At 51.0% G+C, this 19,977-nt stretch overlaps 1 protein-coding gene across 6 annotated transcripts; it reads right to left on the reverse strand.

Moving 5' to 3' along the window:
• Nucleotides 1–404: 404 nt before the first annotated feature.
• On the reverse strand, nucleotides 405–19,668 carry ARSD (arylsulfatase D). 6 transcript variants are annotated; one of them, XM_034649356.1, is made up of 10 exons: nucleotides 19,573–19,668; nucleotides 17,781–17,927; nucleotides 12,827–12,948; nucleotides 10,579–10,701; nucleotides 7,894–8,317; nucleotides 7,371–7,507; nucleotides 5,937–6,071; nucleotides 3,905–4,067; nucleotides 2,599–2,720; nucleotides 405–1,273 (listed from the first exon to the last, which is right to left on the reverse strand). In XM_034649356.1, exons 1-10 carry the CDS (start codon nucleotides 19,614–19,616, stop codon nucleotides 909–911), a joined length of 1,782 nt encoding a protein of 593 aa, XP_034505247.1. In that variant the 5' UTR covers nucleotides 19,617–19,668; the 3' UTR covers nucleotides 405–908. The 6 variants fall into 6 exon arrangements, with proteins under 6 accessions (XP_034505247.1, XP_034505245.1, XP_034505246.1 ...); XM_034649354.1 differs by having other exon boundaries at nucleotides 10,486–10,701; XM_034649355.1 differs by lacking the exon at nucleotides 19,573–19,668 and adding an exon at nucleotides 18,042–18,751 and having other exon boundaries at nucleotides 10,486–10,701.
• Between the last annotated feature and the right edge of the window lie 309 nt (nucleotides 19,669–19,977).

The raw sequence follows: 19,977 nt of genomic DNA on the forward strand, positions 1-19,977 counted from the left end.
CTCGTTCTCCCGGGTCCCCTGTCACAGTCCTGGCATTTGGGGGAGCTGTGCTTCTCTCCTTTAAATATTTATTTCGCAGCTTTATGGGGGTAAAACTGACTGATAAAATTGTATGTATTTATGGTGTACGGTATGATGATTTGATATACATATCCATGGTGAAATGGCCACCCCAGTGAAGTGAATTAACACACCCATCACCTAGGGTAGCGATCGGCTTCAAGGTACATGGTGACAACACCTGAGATCTCCTCTCTTAGCAGATTTCAAGGATCTAATACTTGGGATCTAGTAAGTATTAGGAACTAGAGTCACCGTGCTGATCGAGAGGTCTCCAGAACGTGGGTGCCCTCCGGGTACCCTCTCCCCATGTCCGCCAGCCCCCGGCAGCCATTATTCCACACTTTGCTTCTGTTTGACTTTATTGTTAACAGTCCACGAATCGGTGAGATCACGCGGTATTTTTCGATCTGTGTTCTGCTTCTTGCACTTTGCATGCCATCCTCCAGGTCCGTCCGCATTGTCACAAAGGGCAGGATCTCCCTGCTTCTCACGGAGGAGTCGAGTGGCATGGCGTGCAAGGACCACGTGCTCTTTACCCACCCGTCCATCGATGGGCCCTTGGGTTGTTTCCATGTCTTGGCTGCTGGGAAGAACGCTGCTATGAACATGGGCGTGCAGATAGCTTTCAGATCCTGTTTTTATTTGCTTTGGGCAAATACCCAGGAGTGGAATCACTAGGGTAGCTCTAGTTTTAATTTTTTTGAGGAATGTCCATACTGTTTTCCAGAGTGGCTGCCCCAGCTTGCATTCCCAGCAACAGTGCACGAGGGTTCCCCTTTCTCCGTATCCTCGCCAACACGTTCCGCCCCGTCTGTCTGATGACGGGCATCCTGCCAAGGGTGAGGTCACGTCTCACTGGGATCTCCGTCCTGCCCGCACGCACACAAGGGGAAAGTTCCACAGCACGGCTGCAGCCACGGCTTCCAGATGATGTTGCCCAGGGACAACTGGGGGGGCACAGGACTCAGGGTTCTTCTATGCTGCTTTACTGCCTCGCCCACCCGTGCTACCACCGCATGGTACCGGGGTTCGGAGCCGGGGGACAGGGGCCGCGCCTCCGAAGGGTCCCTGGAGAGGTCAAAGAGCAGAGGCGGGCTGTGCTGGGTCACGCCGTCCCCGGAGCAGGGGCACAAGTGTCGGTCGTAGCAGGCCCCCGCGCCCTTGGGGTGGAACCGTGGTGTCATGTAGTGGACCTTCCAGAGTCTTCCGCCTAAAGCAGACGGGGAGGTGGTCAGGGCAGGAGAAATGTGCTTGACAACGAACACCTGACCTACGTACCAGCCCTGGGGAAATCATCAGCATCCCACCCAAATGAAAGGAGAGGAGAGAAGAAAAGCAGGCGGCTCTCCCAAGTGCGTCTCCACGCTGTGCTCCAGGCACACGCAGGGGAAGCAAACAGCACATGGCAGATAAGAGGCAGATCAGAGGGCGGCACGGGGTGGAGCCCCCAGGTTCCCTTCCCCTGTACATGTGCACCAGCCATGGTTCTCCACGATTCACTGATTCTTCTCAGCGTCTCAGAAAGAGATTTGCTCTGTGACGGTGCGTTTCACGCGTCATCATGGCCAGGCTATGGCGCCCGGACACGCAGTCAAATACTAATCTACATGTCGCCGTCACGGGGCTTTTCTTTTTGGTTTTGTTTTGGTTTTTTTCTCCAGTGAGTTGAACATTTACATTACTAGACTGTCCTCCATGCCGTGGGTGCGCCTCACCCAATCAGGTGAAGGATGCAAGAGAAAGCAGACTGAGGTCCCCTAAAGAGGAAGGGATTCTGCCTGAGCTTCTAGCCTTTGGATTGAAGATGGCAGCAGCCACTCCTGCGGGACTGCGGGCTGGCGCTGAAGATTTCAGACTCGCCAGTCCCCACAGGCACATGAGACAATTCTTCAAAATCTCTCTTCTTCTATCCACCCACTCATCTGTATCTGTCTTTATGTTCTATCATGCGTTATCTACCTCTCTGTCCTCTGTCTCATTATCTATTAATCAATCTATCCTATCATCCATCCATCATCTATCATCTATCCATCCAACCTTTATCCATCATCTGTCTATCCATCCATCATCTGTCCATCCATCCATCTGTCCGTCCATCCATCCATCCATCTGTCCATCCATCCATCCATCATCCATCCATCCATCCATCCATCCATCCATCGTATCTATCTATCTATCTATCTATCTATCTATCTATCTATCTATCCATCCATCTGTCCATCCATCCATCCATCGTATCTATCTATCTATCTATCTATCTGTCTATCTATCATTTATCCAGCCATCCATCTGTCCATCCATCCATCCATCCATCCATCCATCCATCTATATGTCCACTATCTATCCATCCATCCACCCTCTCTCTTTCCCTCCCTCCCTCCATCCATCCATCCACCTACCTTCCTTCCTTCCTTCCTTTCCTTCCTTCCCTTCCTTCCTTTCATCCATCCCACACACTCTTGGTTCTGTTTCTCAGGGGGAACCCTGACTAATGCAAGCACCCCTCCCCTGCACCGGGAGAAGGCATGTACTCACTGTCCTTCTCGTGCCAGCGTGCCGCATGGAGGTACTTCCCACAGTAATGAAACAGGAACTCATGTGCAGAGTGCTCAGCAGTCCCCTGAAGCAAGGGCACCAGACTACGGCCATCGATCACCCTGATTCAGTGAAAAAACACAGGGAGGAATCAGACCAAGGCGGCTCAGGCTGCATTGCACCTGAAAATGAAACTCCAAGCTTGTAAGGGCCCCTGCTAAGGGCCAGAGGAGCAGAGCTGAGCTGTCTCCCCAGCTCTGTCCAGACTGCAAGTTGTTGCGCAAGATGCATGTCATTGTTTCTAAACCCAAAGTCGCTAAGTTGTGGGGTCATTTGTTACGCAGCACTCCATACGCAGTGAGCACACAGACCACACACCCTTCCGACCTTGCCTGTCATGGCCACATGACCATATTTTTAAGAAGCCCTCCATCTGCGTGTAGCATACAAACGTAGTATTTTTCCTTACAGTTGTAAAACACTTTTAATTATATCCCAATTATGATGGTTCCATTTGCTATGTCTCCGTGGCTGGGTCATGGTGTTCAGTGATTTGGTGAAACGCCAGTCTGAGCACTGCTATGAAGGCATTTTTTGGATACGGCTAACATCCACGATCAGTGGGCTTTGAGGAAAGCAGAGGACCCTTCACAATGAAGGTGGGCCTCGCAGAATCAGTTGACGGCAGCCAAGAGCAAAAACTGAGGTTTCCTGAGATGATGGAATTCTGCCTCCAGACTGTACCAGGGGAATTCTGCCTGAGCCTGCAGCCTGCTGGCCTGACATAAGGATTTCATTTTGCCAGCCTCCACAACTGCCTTACGATAAATGTCTGATTTTATAAACACGCAGACATCTGTACATACTACTGGTCTCTCTTATACGGGGGTATTTATTTATTTCCTTAAAGGGAGTAATATCAAACCATTATCAGAATATTTGCTGCTTTCTTGTTATCTTGTATTAGCAAGAGTCTTTGGTCCTGTGGTAACATCAAGGTGATAGATCATTTTAAAGCCTCTTCAACATATGGGCAAGAGTGCATCTCAGGAAATCATAGGGAGATGTGTTTCAGTGGATCGGCTTCTAATGCTTTCATTTCCCTGCTATTGTGCTGAGTGATGAAATTTTACCAAATGGCAAAACGAGTAGATGGACCCGATATTGTATTTAATCATGTTTTACTTAGCATGATCGTTTTGCATTAGGCTGTCCCCTACATTTGAGGGATTCTCTCCTACGTGTGAAATAGTAAAAGGACTGCTGTCAGGAACTAGGGAGGAAGGAGGTCTCATTACACGTGTACCTGTCCTGGGGCACATCACCGCCCCCCAGCTGGACCACGGTGGGGAAAACATCCATCAGGCTGGTGGGCTCGTGGATCACTCGGCCGGCCGGCAGCACCCCAGGCCAGCGGAAGACGCCTGGGACGCGGATGCCGCCTTCCCAGCCCCCCATCCCTTTGCCACCTGTAAGTAAGTGCCATTAGAATTCTCCAGGAGATGGTCCCATCCACACACACACCTGGGCGCACCTCTGGCTGTGTACCTGGGTAACTCTGCACATAAATGCACACGGTGGCAGCCTGAATTTCCAAAAATGCTGGCGGCAATAATTCCAGAACCTCATCACACCCCAATGGGCAGGTGGGGTCCATATGCTCTCCTCTTGAGATCTGGCGGGTCTCTGTGACCACCGAACACACCCCATGGTGTGCAATGTGTGGCTTCAGACGTGTAACAGACACTGGGATTTCACACCGCGCACAGTTGGTGGCCCCGTCTTCCTCTGTCCCTTCTTTCTGGAAGGACTAGGAATTGGGTCTGGGACCCCCTGCTTCTCCTCCTCTCCCACCTGCTCCCCATACCAACCACCTGTCCCTTTACCCCTTTTCCTGGTTTCTCTTCATTTCTGGGACCCTTAGCAATGGGTTGGGGCCCAGGTTGGCTCCTCAGGAAATGCATGTAAGTATTGATAAAGCAATCCTATGTTACCGAAGGAGAGTTGTAAACAGGGAGGGATGTGTTGAGAATCTTGCTAAATAAATGCTTCCTTGTTGCAGGTCACAAAGTGTAACGTGCTTGCCTCTGTTTTGCGCTGCTGTGTAACAAGTTACCACAAATCAGCAGCCTCACTCCTGCGTATTAGGTCTCCGTTCCGTATGTGGGGAGTCGGGCGTGGCTTGGCGGGCACCGTGTTCTCGGTCCCATCGTCGGAAATCACGGGGTAGGCTGTTCGCAGAACATACCACCGGGGACGATGAGAGAATACACTCTGCAGATTGGGGATATATATGGAGGACTGGAGGGAAAAGCCACTTCCAAGTCAAAGGAACATACGCCGTTGACTGTCATTATTCCCCGGAGTGATGTTCTGCAAACTCACCCCACAGACCCAGTTAGCACACACTACACCATGTGCTAATAGAGGGCTTGGTTCCAGGGAGACTCTGCTCCCTGTACTTTCATCAGCCAACCGGTGTATTTTTGTGTGTTTTGGTGGAAAGACTCCTTATTGAGTGGACGTCGTGATTCATTGGCATTGGACTCGGGGCCAACAGCGCTCGAACTCCCGTCTGGATGAAGCCAACCTAACGCCCTCATTTTCTCCATAAGGTGCACGGCAAACTTCTTGCCCTTGGGAACAGGGGACAGCCCTTCAGCACTACGGTCAGGAGCCACTTGAAGCATCAAAGTCACCAACAAAAAGCGAACAAACGTGACCACGAAAGAGACCGTGAAAATGACACGTGTTTATAGCCTCAGAGATGAAATGTAGGCACGGGGTCACCTCATCCAACCTTAATGGAGAACGTGCACGGTGGGCGGCTAATATGCGTACTGCTGTTCAACTGAGGGCAAAGGCGTCGCAAAGTATGGATTTTGGGGTTACAGATAAATTTGAGCAAGGAGATGAAGTCATAAAAATGGAATCCATGAATCGTGCAGAACGACTGCATCAGGCTTTTAAAGATGGCCATACGAAGGTGTCACGCCCTCAATCTCGCATGATATTGTGCAATACAGGGACATGTACAACCGAGGTTATAGTTACTGTGCAACCCATGAGTTAGGATGGCCTTTCTTTTAATTTTATCTTAATTATTTATTTGTATATCTCACTCTTCTGCTAACATGTAAACCCTTTAAGGGAAGCGCATGTGTGTTTTTTTTCTCTCTCTTGGCATTTGGATAGAATTTGGAGTATAGCAGCACCTCAAGAAATCCCCCTTTGAAAGCACACTCCTTTCCCCTCCGCGTGCTCTCCAGCCTATGCCGCTGGGAATCACTGGGGGGGTCCCGTATTGCCGTTTAACCCCCAATATCCATTGGTCTCACCTCTGAATATTCCATTCCATCCCCCTAGCTGGCTGTGTTCGTCTCTGGCCTCCAAATGTCCTCCGTGATCAGACGTAAAATACGTGACTGTCGTGTTTTTCAAACCGTTTACTTCAACAGCCTTGAGGATTTCGCCTTGAAGAGAAATGGAACAATTCAGGACAGAGCTGGTGACACAGCATCCGTGAATTCAACCCAAATTTGTAAGTAACTTTCTTGCTAGAAAGTCCCATAAGGGGGTTCTGCAGTCACCAGGAGACCACTGTTATGAACGTGACCACAAAGTGTGAACCCCTATCTGATTTTCCTGATACCACAGGATTCGGAATCTTGTTTACAAAGTTATCACAAATACGGAAAACAGAATAAACACCTAAAGCTAACACGGCATCAATGGGGTGTTCTGAACGGGCACTGTTGGCTCGCATACATGTGTCCATAATGAGTGCATGTGGGGCGGGCGTGGTAAGAAAGGGTGGGATGGGAGAACCCCATCGAGATAGGAGGAAGCCAGAGCTGTGAGGATTCACCTGTGGTTTTGGCACACGGGGGCCAAGGCTCAGGAGAGCACAGCCATCCACAAGCCAACCACTCGCTTTATCCACGGAGACCAAACGCACATCTAAAGCACTGAAAGTAAAGATTTTAAACCACATGGGCACGTATCGCAGTGAAATGCATGTTCTTAAAGCATGATGTAATCCACTCTCCCATTTTGGGGGTGTTTGCCTCTTTAGTTGGTCTACTGTAGCCCCATGCTTCTCCCAGGATCAGCCCTCAGATCCCGCAAGGATTTAGATGTCTACGTTCTTTGAAGAATCTATATACACTTGAAACTAAGGTAACACTGTGTATCAACTATACCTCAATGTGAAAACAATCTACAATTGCAATGGATCTCTCCAGGCTTTCTCCAGGCCGTAGGAGGAAAGCAATGTTGGTCTGTTGCCCTGAACGATAGTGTTCTCGTTTCACTTTCTGCAATGTCTCATGATGGCTTCGTTTTCTTTCTTTTTTTTTGGTTAAGATTTTATTCATTTATTTGCGAGAGAGATAGAGCATGAGTGTGGGGGAGAAGCAGAGAGACAGGGAGGAGCAGAGTCCCCACTGAGCAGGGAAAATGATGTGGGGCTCGATGCCAGGACCCTGGGACCATGACCTTAGCCGAAGGCAGATGCTTAACAGACTGAGCTACCCAGGCACTCCTCTTGATGGCTTTAAATAATGCACTTTGTAGGGTGATTTTGTGCAGATGTAGGCTGACGGATCAAAGTGCTGAAGGAGCATGTGAATGATACGGGCAACTTCCTCCCTCTTCTTTGCCTTTTCTCTTATTCTTTATTGCAACTTGGTTCTGAGTGAGGCGGCCCATCTGTTAGCAAAGTTGAGCGGTGAGGCCGAGACTGAATGAGCCATGGCCGCGCCTTGACTTACCTACAAGCCAATCCATCTCCTCCACGCTGTCGCCATATAAGCCGTGCTGGCTTTTCCCGAGAAACTGTTTTGTGGTCACCAGGGGAACGTGTACATGCAGCAAGGACACGAACAGGAGGAATGGCCTGTGCTTATTTCTGAAAGAAGAAAAACATCCTTCACAGATGATGACACCTGTTTCAACACTATTTGATCCATCTGAATCCTTGGAACCCATGTCCCCATTGCGGCTGGTTTACGAAATCCCAAAGATGATAAAGAGACTCAGGTGCTAGGGGAACTCACCTCTTCTTTAAAAATGGGATTACCTTTTTTTTTTTAAAGATTTTATTTATTTATTTTGACAGAAAGAGAGAGAGAGAGCACAAGCAGGGGGAGGGGCAGAGGCAGAGGGAGATGCGGAGTTCCTACTGAGCAGGGAGCCTGACGTGGGGCTCGATCCCAAGACCCTGGGATCGTGACCTGAGCCGAAGGCAGACCCCCAACCGACGGAGCCACCCAGGCGCCCCCAAAATGGGATTACCTTTCAATATAAGAAACCGCCTCGTGTAGCATGAGACTCGCCGTTCTTTCCAAAACCATGGGCTGCTCTGTGACGTCATGGTTTCTCATCAGGATACAGTTCCAACGACGTACAAACCCGAAGCTGGCGTACCAGGAGACAAAGAAGAGGAAGACGAGGCCGGCTGCACCCAGGACGGCCTTCCAGGACACAGAGATTAACCCGCACATCTTGCCAACAGCGACGGTCAGGACCCCCAGCGCCGCCACCTGGGTGTAAAGCCGCAGCCTGGCTCTGGTCACGGCGTCCAGTTCCGGGCTCCCGCCTGGCCGACAGTCGTTCACCAGCGTGAAGGGCATGCCGTAAAAGTAGTCGAATCCGTGGTTCAGGGGGTGGTGGCAGTGGTCAGTGCGGGATTCGCAGTTTACACCCTGATGCCACTTCCCTGAAAACAAGAGTGAGACGTGAACCACGAAGACCCACGGAAGGCAGTCTGTCTGCCGCCAGCCGCCTTCCAATAATTTGGATGGTCCAGTGACCACGATGGCATGCAAACAGCAAAATCCGCAGGAGAAAAGGAACATGATAGAAATTCGAAATTGAGAGGAAGACGGTGAATGTGTTTGATGTGGGTGTGTGTTTACATGGTTACATCGCACTGTGCAACTACTGAGCAAACGTATGGAGGTCGTGACCGCTATCGAGAGATTAAAGGTTGAAGGTTTTCTGGACTGTTAGGAATTATAAGTTTGCATCCCTAGACTCTCCTGCTATTAAATAAGTCAGAAAATATCATTTACTGGTATTTCTTACTTAAAAGACAAGCACTTGACAACAGGCATTGGCTCTAGAATAATTTTACGAGGAGGAGAAGCAACCAACTCACTCCACTAATTATTAAGCAAGAAATGCTTATAACAGATTGTTTCCAAAGGGAGTAATTTTATAATATCATTGAGATGGAACATGAGGAAGCCCATATATCAAATTCCAGCAGGATATACAAGAACTGGGTTCTCTCCAGAGGCTCAGCCAGCTTAAATTTAGCTACAAAATAGGACAGAAAAGGGTCCACTGTACCATTTGCCACAATTTCCGAGTGCAGAGGTTAAACTGGGTCCCCGCCCTGCGCTGCCCTCCCATGACTCACTACGCGTCTTCAGGACCTATAGAATTGGTCCTAGATCCAAACTCGGGGACATGCCTTTACACCCCTGCTTACATTTAAGGAAGCGGAAATGCCGGGAGGGGGTGAAACAGGTGGAGAAGAAAAGTATACAGGACAGTCTCCATCTTGTCCACTTTCTACCACTTGGAACGTGAACAGCTTTGTCTAAATACAGATGGGGTGTGAGCACCAGAAGAATAAAGAGTCACAGAAGGAACCGACACGCAGACCTGCAATTCCAATAAATACAAAATAAATCTACTTAATTTGTTTTAAACACAATTCCACCCACAGACGGGAGATATGTGGGTGGTTGTGGGGTCAAGGACATTGACCCAATGGTGGTGAGTTGGTTAACGCAAAGTTCCAGTCAATTTGGGTGGCTAAGAAGTTCTGCTCTGCTTCTGAGGATTGAAAGAGAAACGCAGGTGATAGAGCAGATGTGTGCAAAGTCCTTGGAAGTGTCCTTGAAAATGGCATATGCTATGTTCTGAATATGTGTGTCTCCCGAAAATTCCTATGTTGAGACCTGACCCTGAGGTTGATGGTATCTGGAGGTTGGACCTTGGAGAGGAGATTGGGTCCTCAGGGTGGAGACTCCTGTGAATGGGATTAGTGCCCCAGAGAGACCCTCGCCCCTTCTTCTCACATGTGAGGACACGGAGAGAAGACGGTCCTCACCAGACCCGGAGTCTGGATCTTGGACTTTTCAGCCTCCGGAACTGTGGGAAGTAAATCTACATAATCTCTATTTCTAACGTAGCAGGACATTTCTAAAGGGGGAAGGTGTTTACCGCTCCGTGCAGCCAATCACCACTGAGACAAAGTGGGGGTGTCATAGTCCCCTCTGAACTCAACAGTGACTCCTGAGTGTGGAAGAGCTGGTGAGGAATCAAAGGGGACCCCAGCACACAGAGACCCGACCCAGCCCTCCCTTGAATGAGGGGTTGGGGAAGACATCCTGGTCATCTGGCCTCTGGTTCCTGTAAGACGGGATGCTACGTCTAAGCACACAGGCTGAGCAAGGAATGGAAGCGGTCACAAGCATCTGGTCCATGACAGGTGGGCACCCATCTGTAAACAAGTCACCTGGCAGGTGTCAGAGTGCCGTTCTCAGACAGGTGGTATTACAAGGTTGGCCCTTGACTAACGATGTGTGAGAATTGGCTCTCCAGAGGATTCCCAGCATTCCCTAACGGATAAGTGTGGCTCTGAGTCTAAAATGCTTGCACAATGTGGTTTTGCTGAACACCTGCTTTCCTTCTGGAGGCTGGAGTTTTGCGGGGGGAGGGTGCCAGGCAGCGGGTGCCTATGAGACCAGCCCCTAATACAAAGCCTGGAAATGGAAGGGAAGAGGCAAATCTCCCAAGATGTTGAATTAAAATTGCTTGTCAATGACAGAAGTTCCAAAAGTGTGACCAAGAGAGATCAGATGGGGCCAGCACCCGATTTTGGTTCTGACAGGTGACTTTTTCGCCTTGAAGGGAAACAGGTGTTCTTGATGGTTGCTCCTCGGGTTCCCTGAACGGTATGAGTACCTATGAGGCCGGTTGCATAACCTTGCTGCTGTAGGATTCTTGCAAAGGTGGTTTCGTTCGCGGGGAGTCCGCCCGATCCCCCATTCCACTGTAGGGCGCGGTAGCCGTCATCGGCTTCCATGCCTGTGGAGCAGAGCAGAGAGCAAGCACTCAGTCTCCCTTGACTGCAGCAGGGGATGAACCCGGCCCACACCTGTGGTCTCATCACCCTGTCTGGGGCTGGGCTGGGTTGTCACAATTGCAGGAAGGGGTACTACTGGTCTCTGGTGGGGGAAACACCCTGCAGTGCCCGGGATGCCCCCACCACAGAGAATCATCCAGCCCAGATGTCAGCAGTGAGGGGTTGAGAAACCCTGCCTTGGCATGAGAGATTCTCTCTCTCTCTCTCTCTCTCTCTCTCTCTCTATCATCCACCTATCCATCCATCCATCCATCCATCCATCCATCCATCATCTATTCATCTATCAATCTATCTCTATCCATCCATTCATCCATCCATCCATCATCTACTCATCTATCAATCTATCTCTATCCATCCATCCATCCATCCATCATCTATTCATCTATCATCTACCTACCTATCCACCTATCAATTAATCTATCAATCCATCTATTATCTATCCATCCATCTATTCATCTATGTATCATTTATCTATCAACTATCCATCTATTAATCTATTATCTACCAATCTATTATCTATCTATCATCTATCATCTATCTATCTATCTATCTATCTATCATCTATCATCTATCTATCTATCATCTATCTATCTATCTATCTATCTATCTATCTATCTATCATCTATCTATCTATCTATCTATCATCATCATCTGTCTCTTTTATCCATGATCTATGTATGGCAGTGGTTCCCAAACAGAAGTACCTGTGCCCCCAGGGAACAAGCGGCAATGCCTGGAGACCTTTTTAGTTGTCACAACTCGGTGGGGAGCGTGGCTGCTACCAGCATCTTGCACGTAGAGACCTGACCCCCAGTACCCCAGAATGTGAGTGTGTTTGAAGGTAGGGTCTTTGAAGAGGTCAAAATGAGCTCATCGGGGTGGGCCCTGATCCCATAGGACTGGGGTCCTTGTAAGAAGAGGAGGTGAGGACACAGACACTCACAGAGGGACGACCATGTGAGGACAGAGGGAGGAGGCAGAGACTACACGCCCAGGAGAGAGGCCTCAGGAGGAACCAGACCTACCCTCGCCCTCAGACTCCCAGCCTCCAACACGGTCAGAAAATTAATCTCTGTTGGGCCCATCTGTGCTATTCGGTACGGCAGCTCAGACAGACTAATACAACAATAGTCCAATATGTGAATGTACCAGTTTATTCACCCACTCCTGCACCGATGAACTGTGTCCATGTCTGCACCGTACAAACAGTGCTGCTGTGAACGTTCTCATTCCATCTTCTGTAGAACGTGCATGTGTGCACATGCTGGGCACACACTTAGGAAAGGCGAGGTCATGGGCGTGCATGCATGCAGCTGAAGACGACACTGACAAATCAGGGCCCTTCCTGCAGCCTCGGAGTGCCTCTCACCAACCTCTTCCTTGTTCCTCTCTGATTCTGACCCTCCTGCTTCCCCCTCAGAAGGACCTCTCTGGGGGCACCTGAGTGGCTCAGTTGGTTAAGCGTCTGCCTTTGGCTCAGGTCATGATCCTGGGGTCCTGGGATCGAGTCCTGCATCGGGCTCCCAGCAGACTCCCTGCTTCTCCCTCTCCCTCGCTACTCTCTCTCTCTCTCTGTCAAAAATACAAATTTTTTTTAAAAAAAGGACATTTTTGATGACGCTGGGCCACCTGGATAATCTAGGATAACGTTCCCATCTCAAGATCCTTCACCTAATTCCATCTTTAAAGTCCCCTTTGCCGTATAAGGAAACATTTGTCCACTGCGGGAATTAGGATGTGGGATCTTTGGGGACCATCATTCGGCTCCCTACACATTCCCCCAGAGCCTGTCTGAAATCATGACTGCACATCAAGACTGACTGAAATATTTAAACAAATAAACACAAGGTCAACCATAACCAGACACCCCAGGAAAGTTCCGGTCTCTGAATTCCCAATCAACGCAACCATCGCACGACTACCTACAACACAGTACGCTTTATGTAAGTTCAAGGTGATGCCACTTCTGGTTCTATCTGCACTATTTTCCCTGGATCTCAACCATCGCCAATAATATTAAGGACAAGAAATGAGTGCCCCTTTCTCGGTCGTCCCCGCAACACTGACCTGATCGGAAGGAGTGCCTCCCCGTGAGAAAGGAAGATCGGCTGGGGGTGCAGACGGGGGCGGCTGCCAAGTGCTGGGTGAGCTTCACACCTTCCTCTGCAAGCCGGTCGATATTGGGTGTCCTGAGCAAACCACACACAAACATCCTAGTCAAGACGGTGCTTACAGGGATCCCTGCACTGAAATGCGTGGCACGGACGACATCGGTATTTCTTGAGGGTTTTACCATCAGTTGCATATGGTGTCTTGCAGAGGCAGACGGACCCACCCCCAAAACCACCAGCATGAGCACATGTACAGAGGACCACTTGCTGCAAAAGGTGCTGAGCCCTCGTCCCAGGGTCCTGGGCTGCAGCCCAACCCACTGCATGCATAGCCACCATCTGAGCCCACTGCCATCACCCAAAGGTCTTGGCCGCCAGAAACAAGCTTCCCTTGATGCTCTTGCTGTGTGTAGCCATAAGAGTTGTGCGCCATCTTGCTTTTGCTGTCTGCTCTCATCAGCCAGGAAGCTGTGGCCACATCGAGCTGTTTCCTTGCAAAGGTGGGTCCTTTAGACCTTTACTCTTTGCTCCTCTGTGAACACACTCTATTTCACAAACGGGAAACAGTCTTCCCAGTCGAATGGGGAAGGAGTGCCCCTTTCCTGCCTACACCACCCGGTTTCCATGTGGATGGGTTAACTAGCAGAGAGCAAGTGAATTAAAGAGAGCAGGAAGACAGCAAGACCAAAGGCACTGGCTGATTTAAAGTGGATGGAAGACAATCTAGGAGAGCTGATACCTAAAACTTCCTTACTGGGCAGGTGGTCCAATGGCCGCAAGGTCAACGGGGTCTTTGGAGGGGACCTGAGGCACGGGTGGAGGGCTTCCTTGCTGAGCATGAGTGTTGGCGGAGGGCGCTGAGGGACTTGAGAGTGGTCCACAAGCGTTACCGACTGGGGAGAAGAGCCTCTGAGTGTCCTTGCTCTCCCAGTGCTGTAGGACGGGATTGCAGAAGTGACCGCGGCTTTGCTGAGGGTCTGGGCAGCCCCAGGCTGAGTCATGGGGCCAGTCGATACTATTTTCTTGGACACAAGCCACTTCCAAAGCCCTGTGACCCAGGCTGCTTACTAGTGGGGGGACGCCAGTTGTCCCAGAGGGTCCCTGTCCATAAGTTTTGTGGAGAGAGGATACAAATAAGATGAATCCTGAAAGAGCTATTCGTCAACTGAAGGACGTCTAGGAGCCGGTGGGCATCACGAAGTCCTAGTGCGGGTTTTCGGGTTCAAGACCTTCTGATACAGCAAGATCACCGCCAAGACCAACCTCCGAACGTTGCCGTAAATACCTTTCTTCCTAACTCATGGTGTTGCCAATTTTGAAGAACACATTTTTAATTTTAATTTTTGCTTTTGTTTTGGTCCCTCTGAGTGACCACAGTACATGTTGTCTGAAAAAAAAAATGAAAAATTACAAGTGTAGTCTTCAAAATCCTCGAAGCTGGTTAAGGACCGAGGTCATGGGCAGGAGGAAAGTGTTCAAAAGATGCTTGGTGTGAATGCATGGGAGGTCAGTAAGTAACTTCTGAGTTAGTGTAGTAATATAATAACATAGCAATCCTGGAGACTCTTAAAGGGAAAAGCTGCATTTTTGGACTTGCTGTTATCTTTAGTCCCAACGATTTCTTGGTCAATGGAGTGATCTCCCCGTTGGCAAGGAGACAAGCAAAGCTGGGAGGTGGGGCCACTCGTCCCTGGTCATGGAGCTAGAAAGGGCCAAAGGAGGGTTTAAACACCTCCTTAAATCGCACCTGATCCGTGTGACTTAAAAAATCCAGCGAGTGTGGTGTTCTGGGGGTTGTGGCTCAAACATCTCTATCCTCAGACTCACACCTTCTATTAATCGTGGATTTTCCAATGCTTCACAACCACCCATCCACTTTGTGACCACTAAGGCTTTTTTCCTGATGGCTTTGTTCCTATTTAAAGACAGAGTGCCCTTTGCCCTCTTGCATGGAAGCTGTGGTCTGTACTCATTCAGCTGTGGCTTCCAGCCTGTCCTACATGCCCGGAAACCACAGCTGAAGCCAGCATTGCAGACACCTGCTACTCTGGGCCACCGCTGGGGCCCTGCCACGCCTCTGTTTTTGGAGAATAGCTGCGTCAGTCAAGGTGGGTCTGGCCACTTTGGTCACCTTTGACTCTTTTTACAATGGCAACCGACTGAAATATAAATGCTGTTATTAAAAATCACCCATTCGGTACTCATGCTGGTTGTGTTCAATAAACCAATTGTAAAAATTTACTTTTGTTTTTTTGACTAAATTATGAACACGACTTGGAAGGGCTTATAGGATTCTACCAATTAAGTATCATTTTAATAATTATAATTTATAATTACCAAATAAGTATAATATTAGCTCTGACCTATTTTTCAGTTTACAAAAGGTCTATCTCTAGTTTGATATCCAATAGTCCATTTATCTATAATCTACCAATCTATCATCTTTCTACCCATACTTCCATCCATCTTTCCATCCATCCATCCACCCGTCCATCCACCCATCTATCTACCCATACATCATCCATTCATCCATCCATCTTTCCATCCATCCATCCATCCATCATCCATCCGTCAATCCATCCATCCACCCATCCGTCAATCCATCCGTCAATCCATCCATCCATCCACCCATCCGTCAATCCATCCATCCATCCATCCATCCATCCATCCATCCATCTTTCCATCCATCCATCAATCCATCCATCCATCCATCCACCCATCCATCCATCCATCTTTCCATCCATCCATCCATCCATCCATCCATCCATCCATCCATCCATCTTTTCATCCATCCATCCACCCATCCATCTTTCCATCTATCTATCCATCCATCCATCCATCATTTGTCTGTCTAGCTATCTACCTCTCTTCTATCAAGCATTTATCTCTTACAGATGTCTTCATGATTATCTACAAGCTGGAACAGAATGAAAAACACCACAGGTTTCAACCTCAGCATAGAAATCTTCTCCTGCAGAATCTCATTCCTCTACTTGTTAAAGGATACCTTAAAACAGCAAAAATGCTACCGGTTTTAAATTCTGTGCTTCTCAATCAGTTTATGTCAATTCCTTCTTTCCCTAACCAAGTTGACTGGCAAATAAAATCCTAAAATACTACTCTCAAGTGCCTTTCATTTTTTTATGCATTCTTTTTCTTTTAAATAACCCTCTGGCCTGTGGGATCAGATATTTTTATTTAAAAAAAGAGAGAGAAAATATGAGAGTGTCTGAGAATGATATAAATATGGTGAGAAACAGCCCAGTGACTCTCAGGAAAGGAATGGAGGGGCAGGGCATAAATGAGATTTTCCTGAAAGAAGAGATATTTTTTCTTCCTATCATGCTAATAAAACAAGCAGCTTCCACATGTATTTACACACTTGTCTCTGACGTTAACACACGTCTGGTGTGGCTTTGCTCTCAGAGCCTCAGGGGGTCACTTCCATGTTTTACATCATGGACCCAGAAGGAAAGGTGGAGATCATCCAATGGCGTCATATCAAGAGGGGAAACTGAGGCTGGACGTATGACTGATGGCACAGCTCTTCAGAAGCAGGGTCGGGACCACAGAGCCAGTCCCAGGGCTCCCTCTTCTGTCCTGACCTCCTGTTCCCCTGACTCTCAGTGGCTACACATTCACTGCACACCTCATGGGTTCTTGACTTCCCTTTCTTACGAGGCAGGATATGAAAGACAGACCCGGTGTGGCCCACACGAGCGACCAGGGTGACTGACGAACAAGGGTGTCCGACCCCTGATTCCGAACACAAAACCCTTCTAGCATGGACGCTGGAGAGAATTCTATGGGATGGATTTACTAGTGCAGAACGGTTTATATGCTAGAGGACTCGGAACGATTTCACAGCAAATCGCCGAAGGATGTCTCAGTACGGGGAGCCAAGTCGCCTCGAAAGCAAAGACGGCTTCTCTAAACTGAGTGGTTCTTAAACGCCTTCGCCCGTCAGACCTGATAGCTTACTTGGGCAGAATTTTTCAAGGGGGTGTGCCCTGCTCGCATTAGGGTGGGTGGACGTGCCGTGGAGCAATGTTGTGAAGGCCAGGGAAGTGCAGTAGGTGTGGGCAGAATGTCCACATTCCTTTTGGGCGGAGGGCGAGGGGCATGGCCCCCACACCTGTAAGGGGCGCCCTGCAACCCGTGTAGACATGGGCTCAATGTCTTTATCAGTGAGTCAACGCATTAAATTAAGAGATCATCTTTGCCAGCTTTAGGATGCCCCAAAGACCCTCCTTCCACTCTGCCTGTATTTTAGTTGGAAGGAGAAACACAGGACATTAAAAAAAAAAAAATCACGGGGGCTGCCCCCTAGGGGTGGTAATGGGCATGCAATCCCAATCTCTTAATTAATTTCTTAATGGGTTCAGATTTCTTTACCCAAAGCGGCAGGCCGCAGAAGGTCCTGTGGGGTTAGGAATTTATCCTACGAACCCTGGGGGACACGATTCAGTCCATTACAGGAAGTGATGGCTCAGAGAGGGCAAAGCGTTCTCTTGGGGTATGAAAATCTTCTAAAATGCATTGTGGTGATGGATGGACTTGTCTGAAGATGGACTTATCTAGGGATAAGCTCACCCTGGACCAGGGTGGCCCTAAATCCAATGACAGGGGTCCTCAGAAGACACAGAAGAGGAGACACAGACACAGACGAGAAGCCACATGAGGACAGAAGAAACGGGAGAGAGGTGGTCACAAATCCACTGAACATTTCAGTTTAGGACCCCGCTTCCCGGTCAAAAAATAATTTACTGGGTGTTCAGATCTGATGCGCTAAGGACTTTCCCAAACAGGCATATTTTCAACGCATGGTTCAGCCAGATGTCCCCGCTAACGCGCGCACACACACACACACACAGAGTACCAGGACCGCCAGCATCACCAGCACGCTATACCTGAGCGTATCGTTCCCATAGCAACCAAGATCCCCAATGCCAAGGTCGTCTGCCATTATCAGTAGAATATTGGGCTTAAGGGCATGTGCCGCTTGTAACTCGGAAGTCCTCAGGAGCAAACACAGGAGTAGAACCCACAGAGGGTCCCTGGAGAGACAAACAAAAAGGCCAAAAGGAACGTCTAGGATTTGGAATGTCCAGGGGGCATTGCAAAGCGGCTTGCTGGGAAGGCACGTGCATTTGCCCTAAAGGAGGATTTACCAAGGCATCGCATCCGGGCGCTGGTCCCTTTTGTTCTGACTGCTCGCAAACTAACACGGGGCGCGGAAAACTGGAACGCGCTAGGGTTTTGTCCAGGTACCTCCTCCCCCACCCCGTTGGTCATTAATCCTGCTGCTTCTGCGGGGCGCTCCCTAAAGGGCTGGGTAACTGGGCTAAGCCCTTGCCTTCCGGGGCGCGCCTCCCTCCCTTTCCCGCTGCAAAGGCGGCCAGAGCGCGCCCTCCGTCTCCGGGGCGACCCCACAGGAGGGAGGCGGACCCAGGGGCTCGGAGCAGCGGGGGAACATGCATTTTAAAAGGAAGAAGGTGGGATTCAAAGCACCCCCGCCACGACAGGGAGACACAGCACTGCTGGTGTGACCCAGGAGTTACAACAGGACTTGGAGCTGGCGTTGCCAGCAAGGCCAGGGCTCACCAGCGACCGCGCGGGAAAGGGAACTCGGGCGGCCCGGACGCGGATCCCCGGCCCTGCCCGCCCCATAACCGGGAGGGATGCGGGGCCTGGGCGCCCTAATCCTCATTCCTGGCTCCTGGCTGGCAGCAGGAGCGTGCCCCGGGGTCCCCAGTAGGGCCCCCAGTGCTGTCCCGTTCCCCGATTGCGCCCTGGGGCGCCAGCGATCCGGAGCAATGGGAGAGGGACTGAGAAGGCCCGGGCGGGACGGGGCGTAGGCGGAGCGTCGAGAGGGTGGACGCGTTCCGGGCGGGGGACGGGCCTGGCGTGTCTTGGAGGGTGGTGGGGAGGGGTAGGAGGGGTCTCGGGGGACTGGGCCTGTCCTAGTGTTGGAGTTGGAGGCCTCGGCTCCGCTCCTGTTGCAGGGGGGGCCCGGGGCGGGGCAGTGTAAGGAGGAAGAGGCGCGCTTTGGGAGGCGGGGATCCAGGGCCTGGACCGGACGTGTCTCAAAGTGGGGGAGGGTGCGGCCGCGCTGGGAATGGGGGGGAACGGAACAAAGCGGGGATGTGGGGGGAGGAAAGGAGCTGGGGGACGGGGACGTGTGCTAGAGAGGGAGACGCCGCCGTGCTGTTGTGGGGTACGGAATCGAGGGGACCGGGCGTGTCGTGGAGAGTGGGGTTTGGGGACACGGCCGCGCTCCGGGGGGAGGTGGCGGGGAGCGGGAGGGAGCGTGTGCTAGACCGAGGGAGAACGCATCAGAGCTCCGAGGGGTCGTGGGGAGGGGTACTCGGGGCCAAGGAGCCTGTCGTACTCAGTGGGGGATGGGACCAGGCCTCACTCTGCAGGGGCGTGGCCTCCAAGCACAGCCTGGCGGCCTCCCTTCCTCTCGCCCTCGCTCCCTCGCCTCCCTTTCCTGCGTCTGGCCTCCTCTCCCCTCCCACGCCACCTCTCCCGTCCCGCGTCCCTGCGACTGCGAAGCGAACGTGTAGCTGAGTTTGGGTGACTCCAAGGCGCCCACATCGCCAGCCCGCCCGTCCCGGGGGCCACGCTCGCCCAGTGCGCACCCTCCCCAAGCCCCCATCCCGGTCCCGAGTGGGGGCCGCGTCTCCGAGCCCCGCGCACCTGGCAGCGGGCGCCATGCGTCCCCTCGGAGCCCTGGGTCCCATGGCCGCGCGGGCCGGGCGCGCAGGACTTTGCCCCCAGCGCGCGCGGCGCCCCGACCCGCCCCACGCCGCCGAGCCCCCCCCTCCCCCGGGGGTAGGGCCCGGTCCCGCCCCAATCCGTTTAATCTCTTGTCGCCCCGGGCCTTCCGGGAATTGATCTTGGAAACCGGTTTTCCCGAGTCTCCGGCGCCTCCAGGCGGGCACTCCCGGGAGACTGGGGCGGAGGAGAGGATGATGAATCCGGGCTGGGTTTGGGCTCGGGGAACCCCAGCAGCCCTCGGCCAGGGAGCCCCCTTTTCCAACAAACTCGAAAAGTCTGGGGCCTGGCTGCGTGCAATCAGGCAACCAGAATGTGAATTATGTT

This window comes from Ailuropoda melanoleuca, chromosome X, assembly GCF_002007445.2.
Source record: "Ailuropoda melanoleuca isolate Jingjing chromosome X, ASM200744v2, whole genome shotgun sequence".
NCBI classification, from domain to species: Eukaryota; Metazoa; Chordata; class Mammalia; order Carnivora; family Ursidae; genus Ailuropoda; species Ailuropoda melanoleuca.

Bases quoted from the DNA above. Each gene is read 5' to 3' on its own strand.
- ARSD (XM_034649354.1), bottom strand. From the start codon at position 19,616: ATGGGACCCAGGGCTCCGAGGGGACGCATGGCGCCCGCTGCCAG. The intron at 17,928-19,572 runs GTGCGCGGGGCT...TTGTCTCTCCAG, and splicing joins CGCATGGCGCCCGCTGCCAG to GGACCCTCTGTGGGTTCTAC. The intron at 12,949-17,780 runs GTATAGCGTGCT...TGGTTTGCTCAG, and splicing joins TATGGGAACGATACGCTCAG to GACACCCAATATCGACCGGC.